Source organism: Bidens hawaiensis, unplaced genomic scaffold, assembly GCF_021521415.1.
Source record: "Bidens hawaiensis isolate Kalapana, Puna unplaced genomic scaffold, B.hawaiensis_p1.1 tig00004858_1, whole genome shotgun sequence".
Taxonomy (NCBI): domain Eukaryota; kingdom Viridiplantae; phylum Streptophyta; class Magnoliopsida; order Asterales; family Asteraceae; genus Bidens; species Bidens hawaiensis.
The window spans coordinates 1-17,607 of NW_027491305.1; the positions used below are offsets into that span (position 1 = coordinate 1).

At 35.7% G+C, this 17,607-nt stretch overlaps 2 protein-coding genes across 3 annotated transcripts; both read right to left on the reverse strand.

Moving 5' to 3' along the window:
- Positions 1–8,704: 8,704 nt before the first annotated feature.
- Positions 8,705–12,268, reverse strand: LOC143628255 (chaperone protein dnaJ 10-like). Its single transcript, XM_077097892.1, has 10 exons — positions 12,098–12,268; positions 11,281–11,340; positions 11,112–11,194; positions 10,832–10,991; positions 10,629–10,758; positions 10,387–10,545; positions 10,129–10,307; positions 9,955–10,035; positions 9,136–9,273; positions 8,705–9,047 (listed from the first exon to the last, which is right to left on the reverse strand). The coding sequence occupies exons 1-10, from the start codon at positions 12,182–12,184 to the stop codon at positions 8,955–8,957; spliced, it is 1,170 nt and encodes a 389-aa protein (XP_076954007.1). The 5' UTR covers positions 12,185–12,268; the 3' UTR covers positions 8,705–8,954.
- Positions 12,269–15,402: 3,134 nt separating this feature from the next.
- LOC143628254 (peroxygenase-like) lies at positions 15,403–17,107 on the reverse strand. Of its 2 annotated transcripts, XM_077097890.1 has the most exons (6): positions 17,002–17,107; positions 16,683–16,832; positions 16,511–16,596; positions 16,312–16,406; positions 16,020–16,145; positions 15,403–15,870 (listed from the first exon to the last, which is right to left on the reverse strand). In XM_077097890.1, the coding sequence occupies exons 1-6, from the start codon at positions 17,105–17,107 to the stop codon at positions 15,717–15,719; spliced, it is 717 nt and encodes a 238-aa protein (XP_076954005.1). In that variant the 3' UTR covers positions 15,403–15,716. The 2 variants fall into 2 exon arrangements, with proteins under 2 accessions (XP_076954005.1, XP_076954006.1); XM_077097891.1 differs by lacking the exon at positions 16,020–16,145.
- Positions 17,108–17,607: the final 500 nt, after the last annotated feature.

Genomic DNA, 17,607 nt, shown 5'->3' on the forward strand with positions numbered 1-17,607 from the left:
TTTCAAATACACACAATCACACATCGATGTCTCATTCATCAATGTCTATTAGTGTGCATTTGTTGTGTCATAACAACCTACTAATGCACACGTAACAAATTTTCCAACAATCCCCCACATGAATTGAAATCGATTCTTCGAAGTAAGTTTCAGCAGTTGAGTATTGCCGGATAGGTAGGTGTTATCCTTTGAACCTTCCGTTGTGAAGCATACTTAGCCTCCTAGCGGTTTGTAGTCGCGATGACTTTGAACAGACCCCCATTTGTGTAGACGACAATATGCCTTCACACAATACTCTCCCCGGTTTAGTCAACCCCTCATTCTTGTGTCCGTTATGGTCATGGATCACGGTCCTGGTTCTGCGAGAGCTCTAGGAAATTGCCCCTCCCCACAATTCCATTCGAAGCGACCACACTTCTCTCTAACATAGGTGATTCCCATGAATCATTAAAAGCATCATGGTTATTTCACTTAACCTTAATATGCTTAACCTCTCCCAAATGTCACTGGTTTTAGGGTACTCCCCTAGGAGAAATAACTAGGAAGTTCAAGACTCCCTTTGGTCTTGGGGTACTCTCCCACAGTGACTGCCTCTGGTCATATGATTAAGTTTGCCTATTGAACTTAGCTCTTGGGATCTCCAGTCTGCTAAGTTAGGTTTCCCTCATACTTCCTTTATCGCGGGCTTTAGTCCCATTCCTCTCGACAACTTATAAAATTTATCCATGCTTAAGTCTTTTGTTAACGGGTCTGCAATGTTATCTTCTGACCTCACATGGTCAATCGTGATAACACCCGTTGACAGTAGTTGTCGTATCGTGTTATGTCTACGTCTCATATGCCTTGATTTGCCATTATACATTGAACGTTGAGATCTACCAATTGCAGACTCACTGTCACAGTGTATGCAAATTGCCAACAACAGCTTTGGCCATTGTGGAATGTCTTCCACTAATTGACGTAACCATTCTGCCTCTTCCCCAGATTTGTCTAAGGCAATGAATTCAGACTCCATTGTGGACCTAGCAATTACAGTTTGTTTGGATTATTTCCAAGATATTGCTGCCCCACCAAGTAGGAACACGTACCCACTTGTTGATTTGGAATCTTTCATATACGAAATCCAGTTCGCATCAGTATACCCTTCGATCACATCTGGATGGTTGGTATAATGCAAACCATAGTCTCTTGTGTATCTTATGTACCTAAGCACCCTTTCCAATATTGAACACTTGGATTGCTAGTATATCTACTTAGCCTACTCACCGCGTATGCTAAATCGGGTCTCGTACATGTCATTAGATACATTAGACTTCCAATGATTCTTGAATACTCTAATTAAGCAAACGGCTCAGCTCTATTTTTACATAGATGTAGAGTAGTGTCAACCGGAGAACGAGCCACTCGCTTGTCTTCCTTGTTGAATTTTTCAAGAATCTTGTCGACATAGTGTGCTTGACTCAAAGTAAGACCTTCTTTGGTTTTAATGATTTTTATTCCAAGAATAGTATCAACTAAACCCATGTCTTTCATGTCAAATCGTGCCTTTAACATGTCTTTTGTAGATTGAACCATTTTATCATTACTCCCAATGATAAGCATGTCATCCACATAAAGGCATAAAATAACATAACCTCCATTTGTGTTTTTAACATAAACACATTTATCACACTCATTAATTTTGAAACCATTGCTAATCATGACTTGGTCAAACTTTTGGTGCCATTGTTTTGGACCTTGCTTCAAGCCATACAAAGACTTGATGAGTTTGCATACTTTGCCCTTTTGACCAGGGGGCGGAGAAACCCTCAGGTTGCTCCATGTATATCTCTTCTTCCAAATCACCATTTAGAAAAGCCGTTTTTACATCCATTTGGTGCACTTCCAAACTTCGTAAAGACGCGATTGCAAGCACCAACCTTATAGAGGTTATACGTGTTACAGGTGAGTAAGTATCAAAATAGTCTAGACCTTCCTTTTGTCTAAAACCTTTGATCACTAGCCTCGCCTTGTATTTATCAATACTTCCATCGGCTTTCATCTTCTTTTTGAATATCCAACGATATCCAAGTGGTTTGCAACCAACTGGAAGATCTACCAATTCCCAAGTATGATTTTGTAAGATCGAATCAATTTCATTTTTTGTTTGCTTCTTTCCATTGAGGTCCTTCAGGTGAGGTCACCGCTTCATGGTAGGTATTAGGTTCACCTTCAACCATAAAGCTTACGAAGTCAGGACCAAAGGATTTTGCGACCTTTTGTCTTTTGCTTCGTCTTAAATCACCATCCTCAGTCTCGGGCCGTTCATGTGTTCCTTCATGAACCAAGTCGTCATTTTGTGTTGACGAGCTTGCACCTACATCATTCGCTCGTGATGATAAGGCCTCATTTGTGTGTCCTAACTTAGGAAACACGTGCTCAAAATACGAGACAGTATTGGGGCTCGCCTCCATGAAAGTGTTTACGTGTACATTTGGATTTTTGGATTCATGTATCAAAAACCGATGTGCACTACTATTGGGACCAATCCTAAAAGCTTTAGGAGGTGGTATGGAGACTTTAGCTAGGCACCTCCACACTTTCATGTATTTGTACGAAGGTTCTCTTCCCTTCCATAACTTATAAGGAGTCTCGTCCCTATTCTTGAGAGGTATCTTATTTAAAAGATAATTTGCCGTTAAAATGGCATCCCCCCACATGTCATGGCTCACCCCAGAACTAACCAACATGGCATTCATCATCTCTTTCAATGTACAGTTCTTTTGTTCCGCCATGCCATTTGATTGTGGAGAATAAGGAGGGGTTAATTCATGTATTATGCCACTTTGTGCGCATAAATCCGCAAATGATGAAACGTATTCACCTCCTCGATCGCTTCTCACACGTTTAATTTTCTTGTTAAGTTGTAACTCAACTTCATTTTTAAACAAGATAAATTTTTCTATTGCTTCATCTGTACTTTTAAGTATATACATAGCAATATTTTGAGCAATCATCAATAAACGTGATGAAATATTTGTTTCCCTCTCTTGTTAGGCACATTTTTAAATTGCACACATCGGTGTGAATTAAATCAAGTCTTTCGGTTATTTTTTCAACCGATTTGAAGGATGATCTTGTAAGTTTGGATTCAACACATGATTCGCATTTCGAGTTTGTATCAATGTGGAATGTTGGTATGCTTTTTAATTTAATTAAACGACGAAGTGAATTGAAATTTACATGTCCTAATCTACCATGCCAAACATTTGAATTTAAAGACTCAATAATATAAGCAGAAGTAGATGCCTTATTCATTTCATTTCCCATAAATAAAGTCATCTAATGTTAATAATATGGAATAAGGAAATTCCATCCCATATTGAAAGATGTAAGAAAGTCGAAGAATTCCACATGGGTATAAATAAGGAAGTTAATATCCATCCTACATGAAAAGTGGTAAAGAAATGGAAGCTCTTTATAAGGAAGAGATTTTCCATTATAATATTCTTTTATGCCTAGCATGCACCCAGTGGTCCTAGCGGAGGGTGCGAAGCACCCGACTCGCACGCGCACGCGAGCCGCTTGAGAGCCGCCTTAGTATTTTTAGACAATGGGAGTTAGGCCTAGATGTGACAAGCTATCAAAGACAAAGGACTAAAAGTGAAAATTTGAGTTCAGGGACCCATCGCGCTACTCAATGAGCCCAGAACACAGGTCATCGCGTATCGCGATGGACCTTGATGAGTCAGCCGGACACGTGTTAGCACGTGGTATGGCGGCGTAAATATTGCGGCGCCGCGATAGGCGACGGGATTTCCAAGACCCATCGCCTACCGCGATGGGATACAAATCAGCCTATAAAGGGGGGGCTCACGGCTCCTTCACCTCTCACACCAAACTTTCTCTCTCTAGATTCTCTCTCTAGAAATTACTCTCTTTACCTCGGTTTCTGTGCCGACCCGACAATTGTCAGCTCGTAATCCGTGCCACATACCGACAATACCTCGAAATACGTTCACAAAACGACGACCACCATATGTCGCATCGTTTTGCGTGCCAAGCATCGTAGTGTGTGCCAAGCTCTAAGGCTCCGGCAGTTTAAGCTCTAGTACGCGTTAGAAAGTAGAAGTGCTGCTGAATCAATCTTAGTAATCAATCTCCGAATACCCGTGTAAGGTAGGGGTTCTGCCTAAGTCATTATTTTATTATTATATTATATGGCTTAGACCATAGTCAGGGATATAACCCAAACCTTGATCATAAATATGTTTACATAAGCTTTAACATACAAGGATTATAGAAATGTTTCTTTACATTCACAAAGATATAGTCAAAATATAGTTTCTTAACGATTAAGAAACATTGCATTTCATACGCAAGGAATATATTAAAAACATTGTTTCTTTATGATTAAGAAACATAAGATTTTACATTCAATATTAGCAGTCAATGAATGTTTCTACTTGAAGAAGAAACAGATTATAGATGTTTCTTTATGAAGAAGAAACTCAGCATATGATTTGGTAAATAAATAAAAAGACTATATGTCTCAATATTTTATTCAAACAAATGATCAATCAAGGTTCAAAGCTATCAAAACCAGACTAAGGGTCTGTAGTCAGATCAAGTAACGACCTGGATATTTATATACCTATTTTATTATAGGTCAATCAATCAATCAGTCAGTCAGTCAATCAATCGTTCATTCACAGTTGAAACATCCCTAAATTTTCAATCCAAAAATGACATGTTAGAAAAACTAAAGGGGTTTAAAAATAAAAATCTTGATTTATTGACCCATTGCGATACGCGATGGGCATAGCCAAAGCGGCCATCGCGGTACGCGATGGTCCTTGATGACACATCAACACGTGTCACCCGGAGGTGACGTGGCATGCATCGCGACACGTGGCAAACCACGTGTCAACACGTGGCAGAGCGTGTCTTAGAAAATGACGAGTGTCCCGCCACGTGGCAACACGTGGCAGAGGGTGGTTAAGATTTTTTGATCGGCTGACATTTTGGTGTTTGGATGGATAGAGGAAAAATATGTGTGTGTTGATTTAACATGGTGGGCTTAGGGAGTAGTGGTTTTACAGTCGGAACTAAACATGAGAAAACGTGTCTTGACAACTAACATATATTTATTCATTTTGCTTTTATCACTTTCGGTTTCTTCACGCTTGAAGCTGTGGAGTTACTTAGTCGAGATCAACGGGTCATGTATAGTAATGTTATGACTTTAATATTAACGAATGTAGTTTTTATAATACTCGAGTTTTGTAATTCAAAAAAGGGTAGTGGCACAACGTGTTGGCTGCTTGTCATCTGTTTCAATATAATCACTATCTTGCTTATTTATTTATTAATAAAATCAGTACTCTCATTTGTTATATCAGTATTAATTTTGTAAAAAAACAGTTAGTAGAGGGAATAGATAAGGAGCATATTATTGTATATATTGGGTGTTGTTTGTAGTAAATCAATAAAAAGTTGTTTAAATAATGAAAGTTTCTCTAATTAAAGAAAGTTTATATAGGGTGTTTGGTATTCAAATCGAAATTAAAGAGTTCGAAAGCCGAATTGGATCGAATTGGTAAAAAAGATGTTTAATATTCTTATTTTTTGTATGGGATAAATTTGGTAATAAAACGGTTACTAGAAGAAGCATATAAGAAGTTAATTGTTGTGTGTATTAGGTGTTTGTGGTAAATCAATAAAATTAAATATTTAAACAATGAATGTTTTCACTAATACGTTGATCAATTGGAAAGCGTTTACTTAAGAGAATAGTAAATGTATTATTATTATTATTTTTCCCAAGTCTCTAAGGTTATATTTACATTCAACACGTTCTTTGGACGAATTTTATAGTACAAAACAGATAAATATGTATGTAAAGTGTTATAAAAAGGTTGATGACTTTTATATTGATTACATTTAAGTTGAACTACAAGATTTTTGAATATGTTTTTTGTGTAGCATTTTTTATCTTACCGTTCACTATGTTTTAACGAAATACAACAAAAGAAGTACTTGAATTTCTTGAGAGTGTATTTGAATCTGTTTAATATGTTTGGTTTATGAATGCAGGAACCAAGAATTGAAAACAAATGCTAACCATTGTATCTTTTTTATTTACGAATATGTTAAGAAACTGTAAAAATATATGTTAGAAGTGAATTTTACTTAAAAGAACACGTTATATCACACAAACAATTTTAAGTATGAAACCGTGAAAATCATGTAAGCAATTATCTGCTTAAAAGTGATTCACCTTCGTCTGTTTACAACTTATGAAATGTAATAATTCTTAGCAAAATTTCAACAATGACGATTTAGTGAATATGACCAAATAAATTTTCAGTAGCTTTACACAATAGTCCTTCAAATTTAACAATCCCACTATGTTCATGAGAGGTTTAAACTTATTTTATTTTTTGATTCATTTATCGACTTGCTGAATATGACCAAACCTTATTAATATTCCCACCAGTCCAATCAGTCAAATTGCATTGATGTCCACTATGTGTTTACATGTGGAACAATACTTGCTTGCCGACTTATTAAATGGACCATATTATATTTTTATATCTTGTTTCTCATTTATTTGCTTTGACCCACTTTTTTATACGCGGATCAATTTGTGTTATATTATATGTTGTATTATTTTTAACAATTAACAAAGTAAACTAATATATAGTTGAAACTAGATTTTGATAAGCAAATATACAACTTAACAAATGGATTTGTTTTTAAATGTTATAAATATATTAGATAATAAAATTTTGTAATGCATATTTGGTAGACATGTCCCCAAAATTTCCAATAATCACATTCAAAAAGTGTTGTAATTGACTTCTCGACGCCCAAACAACACCAAAAACGTCTCACGTCATTTACGAAGGGGGCGTTTTCGTCCTAAAATTGGCATGCACGTTATGTGGGAATGGCTTTTGGGCACAAAAGAAGGGGGGCCATCATCAGTTCAACCAACAACCATCAACTACGTTCCTCTATTTCACTTAATTAATTAATTTATCTATGTAATTTGTAATTATTTAATTATTATAAGAGACTTCAACCACTATACATAAACTTGGAAAAAAGACACGTATTGACGTGACATGACAAAGAATGCTTTTTTTTATCTGCTCTACTACATATGCCCTGATTAGTTTCACTTATAAAGTTATGGACTTATGGCGCAACAAATGAGTCTTCAAAACTCCTTTTTATCATATAAGCTAGACGTGCACAAAAAAAACCGGTTCCGGAACCTAACCGGTGGAACCGAACCGGAACCGGTTCCAGTTCCAACCCGGTTGGAACAATACCCGGTTTGGGTATTTTTGTACCCGAAAATCGTACCCGGTTCTCCTATTTGTATGTCAGTACCAGTTCCAACCCGGTTCCTACCCGGTTCTTAATTGGAACCGGTTCGGTTCGTACCCGGAAAACCCGGTTCCGACGGGTTTTTTTTGAAGGGTCAAACAAAAGTCAAACTAGCCGTTTTAATTTAAAAACTAACTATTACAAACATTATTAAAACATAAACGATACTAAACATAACAACTAAAACATAAAAAACAAAGTCCGTCGTTTTAATCCGGGAATACTTATTTTTGGGTTGTAGAGCCGGACGACTCTCCCACTTCCGTTTTTTTAGCTTCCAATCTTCTTTTCTCTCGACAATACTTATTCGTATGTTTTCGTAATGTCGAGTTGGACCCTGCTTTAAGAAACTTCGAGCAATATTTGCAACGTGCCAACTCATGTGAGTCGGGCATGAGACACAAATCGTAATGAACCCAAACATCGGGGCATCTTGTTGTTTCGATCACCATAACAACGTCATCATTGGTTGCCATTTGTTGTCGGTTTAAGGTTAATTGTGGTTTGGAGTGTGTTTTATAGTTTTGGAAGTGGTTTAACAAGTAAACAAACAAACCTTGCTATTCATAGTAAGAAAATAACCTATTTATAGTTAAAAAACCGGTTCCAACGGTCAAAAACGGCTATATAGCCGTTGGAACCGGTTCCTAATGGCTCTAATTTTTAAATTTCAAAAAAAACCGGTGGAACCGGTTTTTACGTAAAAACCGGTTCCGGTTCATACCCTACCCGGTTCTTAAAAGTTCGCATATCTGGGCATCGGTTCGGGTCGGGAACCGAACCGGTTCTTGATTGGAACCGGTGCCATTTTACAACCCGGTGTAAAAAAACCGGTTTGGAACTGGTTCGGGTTTTCCATTTGAACCCGATTTGTGCACCTCTAATATAAGCTATATGTTTTCATGGTTACAATCACCTATTATAAAAATTCTATACTAGACATTTATAAACTCCTTCAGAATACAACAAATCAAACCAGCCGAATTCGAGAGTCAACCAAACCATCTAGTTTAAGTCGCTAGCGAACCAACCGTCCACCATACTGTATTAAATCAATCCGGCCAACTTCTTTCATTTTGAACGGTTCAGTCAGCTTGAGCTGTATATTTATTACAAGGATAACAAATGACTTAACTCATACGATTTAAACGATCTCGACATTCTCTTTTTAAATCCTACCAAACTACATAGATTTGACATGCATTCTATTCTAAGTTCAAGCAAATGACACCATTCTATGACTGAAAAATAATCTCATAAGGTTGATTTTCAAGAATGTAACAAACATCCTTCTTATGACCATATGTTCTTTTGCTTTCATCCCTCCAAAACAAAACTTCAAACCAACATCACTAATACATAACAATACATGTTCAATCCTCACCAACACAAGAAATCAAAGCATCCACTAACATCAATAAGCACATGATCCTAATCAAATAATACATTATGTGCTTACAATTTACCAAACTATCAACCATTTTAAAGATATAATTGTTCACTCAAATACAAACAAATTCAACATCATTATCATAACGATACATACAGACATACCATTCAACTTCAACCCTGCAACTTCACTGGAACCTCTGGGCCCCGGGTGGTGCAGTTGGCATCGGAAAATGAAAGTTTCCTATACCAGCAAAATCTGGAGCTTCCACATATGGACTCTATTAATTAAAAATAAAAATTTGGTTATTTTATATAAATGGAAATAATAAAATGTTTTATAAGTTAAAAAAATAATGAATGATGTACCGATTGAGCCATTGTGGTTTGAGAACTTTGACCGGATTCGGTGCCTCTTGAAGCATGCTCGGTATCAATACCGTTCAGGTTATGCACACCAGAGTTTAATATCGGATCGCTTTCGTTACCATTGGCAGATTTTACCTTCTGAAAATAATAATTATTGATGCATCAGCAATCAAGTCGAATAACTAGGCCTGTAAACGAACCGAACATACAATGAACAGCTCGCGAACCGGTTGACAGGATGCTCGTTTATGTTCATTATTTAGTAAACGAACAAACATAAACATCTTGTTTGTTCATCTATGTTCGTGAACGTTCGTTTATTTTTGTTAATATATCCATTTTAAACTTTTTGGCCGATTACAAGTTAGCGTAATTTTAATAGCTTTTCAGGTCTAACACACTGTTCTTCACATTACTTTTAACTAACTTTAGCTCAGTTATGTTCGTTTATTTACGTTCATGAACCATTTTTTTATAATGTTAACGAACGACCATAAACGAACATGATGTTCAATTTCTTAGCAAACAAACACGAACAAGAATACCCTGTTGGTTTAATTGTTCGTGTTCAGTCGCTTTTTTCAGTTAAAAGTTATAAATGAGCGAAGACGAACATGCTCCGTTCGGTTCGCTTACAAGCCTACAATTAACTGGTCGATTTGGGCTGCATATTATTTCTAGAGAACAGGAAATGGGTCAAACAAGCTGAGTAAAGGTTTTATAATCGTATTTAAAACATTAACTTTCATTAATTTCAAAATGTGTATAAAGATTGTTAACGGGTCAACCCGACCCGACCCGCTACCCAACCCAGTTTACCTGAAAGATCCGACCAAGAGTCCTCAACCCCTTTGCTCGTGCACGTAGTTCCTCCTTTTTCACAGTATTATCTTGAAGAACCTAAAACACAACAAATATAAATATGAATATGAATATGAATATAAATTCGTTCCAAAATATATATAAACAAAAAAGGGTTTTTAGGTATTCAACCGCTTGACAAACACGAATAAGTGTAGCTTCAATATCTGCCACATTGAGCTTCCAAAGGGAATCAATCATTACTTTCTTGTGTGATTGCATGTATTCTTCAAGTTCCTCTTCTGTGTACTTACCCTCTGCACTTAACTGTTTTTTCATGTCCTCTTGTAGCTGAATTAAAGCCAGTGCACCTAAAAACTCACAAAACGTGACATTTTATAGCTTAAATGACAATATAATGAAGACAATATTGTATGTACATATGTATACCTGTTGCTGCTGTAACTTGTGATTTAATAAAATGCCCTTTGTTCCTGAACCATTCAGCAATGAACGGTAGACCTAGTAAAATAGCCTTTTTACCGAGCTCCTTAGCTGCTTGACGTGCATAAATATAACCAATTGTATTCAACATGTCCACACCATAAGCTGCATGAGTCACATAGCATAATATTAGAAACATAACTTATTAAATTTCTTAAGAAACTGAATGTAATATAAGAATACAGCACCTGCATTCGAGAGCCTTGATACTTCAGCTTCAGCATGACGAATAAAATCCTCTTTGTTTCCTTGCACGTAGTCGTGCAGACGGTTTTTAAGCAATTCGATTAGCTTTTCTTCTCTTTCCTTCTGCACAATCTGTTATATAACCACTTAAAGTTAATACCTTTTTTTTTAATATGAAGTATGTTATGGTTTTACACAAACATACCCTCATCTTTTCTTGAACTTTTTTAGCATCAAATTGTTCTCCTTCAGTGAATATATCCAAAGAAGCCATTGATGCCATTGCCAGCTGGCCAATGTAGTCTTCAAATAGCTCACTTCCAAAAAGCATTGCAAAGATTGCAGCAGGATCGATGATTGCTTCACTATAAGTTTCATAAAAGGATAATATTCAAATTTTGCAGAAATCGACTAAATAAATATCAAAATACCATAATTTTTATATAATATAACTCCTGTCTATAATTAAAAGCCACAAAACTAACGTTGAGATTCCTGATTTCCCGTAAGCATCATAAGCTTGTCTCTGTTCTGGATTACTCAATACTTGGTAAGCTTCTCCTAAAACCTTTGATAGAACAACAAATCTTTGATTAAAACAATATGTTGAAGAAAATATTTGTAAAAGATGCAAAAGTAATATGAAAGTGTTACCTGGAAATTTTGAGCTGCAAGAGGATCATTTGGGTTTTTATCTGGATGGACCTGTCGTGCCTGCAATCCTCCAAGCATAGCAAGTTAATAAAAACATATGATTTAGATTAATGTTGCATATGTTGTTTGTTCACAAAATCTATTAATTATTTTTATTTTTTAACAACAAATACAGAAAAGAATGCACAAAAAATATCAAAATTCACTTATTTGTATGTAAACAAACACAAACATCCTAATACCACATATAACAAGCTGTGCATAACTATATAAAATCAAGGTTAACTAACGCACATGAACCGTTTCATAAGAAAAAAGATATAAAACAATGAACCTTTGATTACTTTTAGGTTCAATCATTAAGAATAAGGATCTTTATCGGAAGCACAACATGCTAACAAATAATAAAACTCACGTGTGAAATTATCTCTTGCAAACAAAAATGTGCAGCATTCCGCCTGTTCTAACATGATTCCTAATCGAAATCGTGTATCATTTCTACAAGTAAAAAACTGCACTTTATCGACATAGAACTCATTACACCTTCTTCGGTTTCAATTTCCCTAATTCGATAATAATTCATTCAATTTGGGGAAATTACTCAAGAGACATAATAATAACAACTGTTCTAATGTAGTAAATTCAATGAACCGAAACCGCGTTACACTAATGACTAAACTAAAAGTAAAAATGCCATTTAATTCTATGGATCATAAAACCTTTACCAAATTAAGATGCAAATCAGCAGATAACAAAGAGTAAATCAATCAATTAATGAAAGATGTATAATAATAATAATAAGTTAATAATAAATAACCTTGATGTAATAAGCTTTCTTAATCTCTGCTTCGGTGGCTGAGGGTTTAACCCCGAGGACATCGTAGTATTCCGTTTCCTTCACCATCGATCATATATTATATTATAATAATACTAATAACAATCGATCTACTGATACTTGAAAACCCTAGCTCAATCACCTCCAAAGCCGCACAATTTTCGATCCAGTCGAATTGAATTGAAATATAGTTGTTGTTCTTTACCTTATATATTATTATTATTATTATTATTATAATTATTATTAGCTTTTATATAGCTGCTAAACTGTGATCTTATTATTAATATTATTATAATTAGTAGTAGCTTTTATATAACAGTTAAACTTTGATTTCCTTTATTTTGCTTCATACATATGTGCTTAGAGCCGAGGGTCTCTCTGGAAGCCACCTCTTTATTCCTTTGGATAGAGGTACGGTATGCCTACATCCCACCCTCCCCAGACCCTACTTATAACTTTGTTGTCAGTGGAATTTTACTGGACATGATTGATTGATTGATATTGTTGTTCTTTACAGATTGAAAGCGTACGGTTACGATTATTATTCCAAGGAAGGAGTCTGTCTGAGGTGTGAATCCGTTGGCGTTGACTGACCACGGTCCCACCACCATTATTACTTATCTTAACTACTTATCTTAACTTAACCCTCCGTTGGATTGTGGATTGTCGTGACGAATATTCAAATTTCAAAACAAATTTGGGTCTCGAGACTTTTCTTTTGCTTCAAATATTTCTACTAGTTTTTTTTTTATTAAAATTAATCACGTTTTTAAGCACCCAGTGTATTAGGCTCTCATGTTTATACATGGTCTGAAGAAGGGCTAGATCGCTTTCACAATATGATATATGCAATATCACCCGACATTTTGTTTTTGTGTCAGAGTTGTTTTCATGGCTTGAACACGTGACCTCCAAGTAGGGGTGCTTGAGCTTGGCTTGTTTAGCTTAAACGGATCCCGAGCTCGAGCTTAACTCGTTTTGATCTTTATGCTTGAGCTTGGCTCGGGCTCGGGCTCGGCTCGTTTACTATTTGTTAATAAATTTTATATATTTTAAATTTTTATGTATTTTTTTCCATTAAATTTTAAATATAACATAATATATATTATTTAGTTAGTTTATTTATTCATTAATTATAATATACACATATATTCATGTAAATATATCGTGTATATATTATAAAATTATACAAATGGCATAATCATTTAGGCTCGCGAGCCGGCTTGTGCTCGATAAGTGAAGCTCGGGCTCGTTTATTAAATAAGCTTACTTTTACGCTCGAACTCGGACTCTAGTTTAAACTCGGCTCGATCACACTTTTTCACGAGCCAATCTCAAGTAGCTCACGAACGACTCGGCTCGATCGCACTTTTTCACGAGCCAATCTCAAGTAGCTCACGAACGACTCGCCTCGCTTGCACCCCTACCTCCAAGTCATAAAGCATTAACTTTACCAATTGTTCCAACACCCGCCATCCTACTTTTTTCCTTTAGTATGTTTAAATAGTATATTGATTAAATTCATTATATTTAATATTAAAATGCATTATTAATATATGATTGATTATGTTCAGTGACATGATTTTTTTTGTGAAATAAAATCAATTGCTTAACCAAAAATTTATACGGATGATTAGGATTTCCGGATCCTTCATGTATAGGCCCCTCAATGATTACGCTTATGGCTTTACTGTTTAACTTTTTTTTTATGATACTTGTTGTGTACGCGCCATTACAACCAAAAGCGAAAGATACGGGAGTAGACTTCAGGCCTACGAAATGTTTACGATACGACAAATGAACAAAACGTCATCCTTCTACCAAAACCAACAAGAGCGCTTGAGGGTTGAGGCAACGAGACCACGATCGTCTTCCACAGTCAAACCATGAAACGACCACACACCCTCTTGGACATTTTGTTGCATACTCACATAAATGAACGAATATACACAAGATTGCTTCAACAATAAGGTATGGATGCAAAACAAAGACATGATGAGGCCAAGCCAAAAGCTATAATTTAATAATTAAAGTAAATTAACCCAACTTTTCATACATAAATTAAGACCTTTCATAAATTCAAAACTTATAAAAGCGAGTACGGAAAAACAATTCTTTCTTATATAGATAACTTTTAAACTGAATTAAGTTAGGATGAATGATTTAGACAAAGCAGAAAATGCACAAAGTCGGAATATTTGTGTAAGCAAAGATGCTAGATATGATAAGAACCGGTCTCTCTCATCTTAGATCAGCATAAATCCCTCTTGATTGTTTGTGACAGAGAAAAAGCAGTTGCAAATCCGGACAGCGCTTGAAGTTTGGACAACATTTCTAAGATCACTGGTAAACTCATCACAATGAGATTAGTATTTTAGAAAAATTATGGTTATATGATCCACGGTTGATGCCCAACTTGACTAGTGAACGAGTCCATGTACTAACTTAGTGTTTGGTTGAGTTTTTGAAAATTGTTTATTAGTTTTTTGAAAAATAACAACGTTTGGTAAAGCTTAATTTTAAAGTATCAGAAATGTTTTTGCTTTTCAGAAAGTATATAAACAAATTTTGAAATCCCCCCTCCCCCCCCCCCCTCCCCCCCCCCCCCCCCCCTCTCTTTAATTTTCACTCTCTTTGTTCTTATATGTTTAAACAATATCTCTTCCAATACTCTGACTACATTTTGCCAAATAAAGTTACATACTTATCTCTCTCTCACCAAAAAAGTGGCATTTATCGCTTTTTTTTCATATTAAAAAATAAAGAGAAAGATCAAGTTCCAAAGATTCAAAGAGGAGAGAAAAATAAGTCCTCATATATGCTCATATTTTATGAACACTCGTTTATGTGGCTAGCTCGTATGTATATTTGTAACAAGACAAAATGGTGATCACATCAAGATTAGTGAGAAGATAGGATGGTGATCAAAGCAAGATTTATGGGACAAAAAGAGGTGATCACTATCTTCTTAGTGATATGTTGCATTGTTTCTTGGCAATCCCTTACATGTTTAACATGTAGGATATGCCCATTACAGAAAGACCATAAGTAAGTTTTGACAGGAAAAGCTATTTTCATATGTAGACTTATTTTTGTTATGTTTGTTATTGTTATTTATGACAAAAGTTAATATATGAAGTCATTTTCAACACCTAGGTCCTAGTATACCTTTTTTTCAACTTTTTCCTTACAAAAAATTAAATAACTAAGTTGCCAGCCTTAGAGAGCACTTTCGATGCAAGAATGTGACGGACGGGAGATGAACACGACGGGGAGGGAGAAGCGCATGAACATACTAGCCGCATGTGAAGAATTACAAGAGGTGAAAACAGGAAGAGGAGTGGAGGGGGCTGTGAAAAAGAGGGTAGGTTGACGTGGCACGCCTGTTGTTGTGGGTTCGTTATAGATGTTAGAAAAAAAACAAGCACCCTTAGCTAGTAAAATCGACTTAGACCCTCATGTCACCCTTACCAAAGTAAGACGTAAATAGAACAAATCATACTAAAGTAGCTCAAGGCAATAACTTGGAAAAGACATAATACAATACTGTATTGTTGCTAGCTAGGTAGCTTGTTTGAACCCCAAGTACTAACATGAACAATCATTCCATCTTTTTCAAATCTCCCCTTTGCATCTTTGCACAATAATAGAACAAACTTCCATCAAAGCAACGCCTTACCGATTCTTTCGATAGGAACCCATCTGAGTCCTTTGCTAGAGCAAAGAGAATTCCCCATTCCAACTTGCTAGAAATCCTATATATACATCATAAAATAATATACATGAATATGATCAAATACCTCTAATCAAAACGCTTAAAGACACTAGTTCGAACCACACTTTTTGTATGGCTTAACGAGATTCCTAGTATTCTAGTAAAGAAAGTCGTAACAAGAGAAAATACCAGCCAAAGAAATCAAATGCGTTGCGAGTTGCTTCAGTCATATCCCAAAGTTCTTTCAACGTGAGCTTATCGGGCACCGTACGAGCATACTTGCTAAATATGTTTTCAAGGTTTGCCGGGACAAACCTACAATATATGACATGGAACCACGGTAAAAACCTACGTGGTTAATATTATTTTGCAACTAGTTTGTGAACATGGTTTTTAGCAACAATAACACAATCAAAGTTTGTATATTTATATTTGTACTCCACATAAGCTAAAAGAGCATAGGAATTTGAGGTTTTCTCACCTTCCTTCGGTGTCGTAAGTTGCGGAATCACTCCCATGTTTGGCCTTGTGTATGTTTTCTATATAAATGGGGAAGAAAGGTGATGGCAACCAAGTCTATACCACAACATTCACACATAACTTAAATAATATGAACACATTTTGTTATGTTATATATATAATTCTACCACAAAATCATACATTAGAATGAACTTAATTACCGGCAAAGTGACATAACTCATGGCTCCATGGACAAGCACCATGCAGATAAAAGAAGCAAGAACATTAAATCCGAGGTCACGGAATCCTATATAAGTTAAAGAAATGTGTGTTAATTCAAAGTCCCAAACAAAATACCATAAGGTGATGTTCATGTCATTACAAACAACTTGCCTTTGTAGGTCTCCCAAGGGAAGATAATCCAGTTATCATCTTGATCGAAAAACGATACGTGTTGTTGAAGAACAGACATATTGCGATGCCTATGTCCCAATGTTCCATTCGGATTATCAGTATCAGGTGCAGTCAACGCACGCGCCATATCTAAACATATCACAAATTAACTCAACACACATCATGCTTTCTATAGTAAAGATTATTAAATTAATGTAACTAATTTATCCCCCCCCTAACATCACCCAAGAAAGTATACACAACGTGCTTGAAAACCCTAAAATAAATTCAAATGAGTGTGGATCATAATGCAACATACATGGTTTAGGAAGCCTATTGTCAAGATCGGCTCGAATTTTTCTTTCGGATGTAACTGGAGCCTTGTCGGCTATGGTTAACATTGAATCCGCAGCCTTATCACCCATGTTTTGATCAATGTTTTTTTGAACTCAAACAAGTTAACTTTTTATTGATTTGTTTTGTGACTCTGGTGTGTAATTCTACTAGCAATGTTTGTATTAGGCTTATCTTTAGAATAAACTAACTCTTTTGGTGGCTATTTTTAAACTTAAAAGGAGAGAAAATGTTTGCCTTAAAGTCGAATGATGGGATCATATGAATTGAAATTTTCCCTTGGACATGACAGCCCTTCAAACCCTATTCTTGTGGTGTGTGTTGGACATATGTAACATTTTTAATTAAATATCTAATTATCATATGTAGATTGTTTTAAATTAAAACTTTTAATTAATGTTAACATGTCATTATAATTATCATCAACATCATCATCGTACTCGGTATATCCCACCAATAGCAAAGCTATGGTAGGGTCTGAGGAAGGTAAGATGTAGACAGCCTTATCTCTGCCCCATAGGGATAGAGAGGCTGCTTCTGGTGAGACCCCCCGGCTCGATATTAGTTTTGC

Bases quoted from the DNA above. Each gene is read 5' to 3' on its own strand.
- LOC143628255 (XM_077097892.1), bottom strand. From the start codon at position 12,184: ATGGTGAAGGAAACGGAATACTACGATGTCCTCGGGGTTAAACCCTCA. The intron at 10,759-10,831 runs GTATGTTTGTGT...GTTATATAACAG, and splicing joins AAGTTCAAGAAAAGATGAGG to ATTGTGCAGAAGGAAAGAGA. The intron at 9,274-9,954 runs GTAAACTGGGTT...TATTATTTTCAG, and splicing joins CTCTTGGTCGGATCTTTCAG to AAGGTAAAATCTGCCAATGG.
- LOC143628254 (XM_077097890.1), bottom strand. From the start codon at position 17,107: ATGGGTGATAAGGCTGCGGATTCAATGTTAACCATAGCCGACAAGGCT. The intron at 16,833-17,001 runs GTATGTTGCATT...TGATATGTTTAG, and splicing joins CAATAGGCTTCCTAAACCAT to ATATGGCGCGTGCGTTGACT. The intron at 16,146-16,311 runs GTGAGAAAACCT...CATATATTGTAG, and splicing joins ACTTACGACACCGAAGGAAG to GTTTGTCCCGGCAAACCTTG.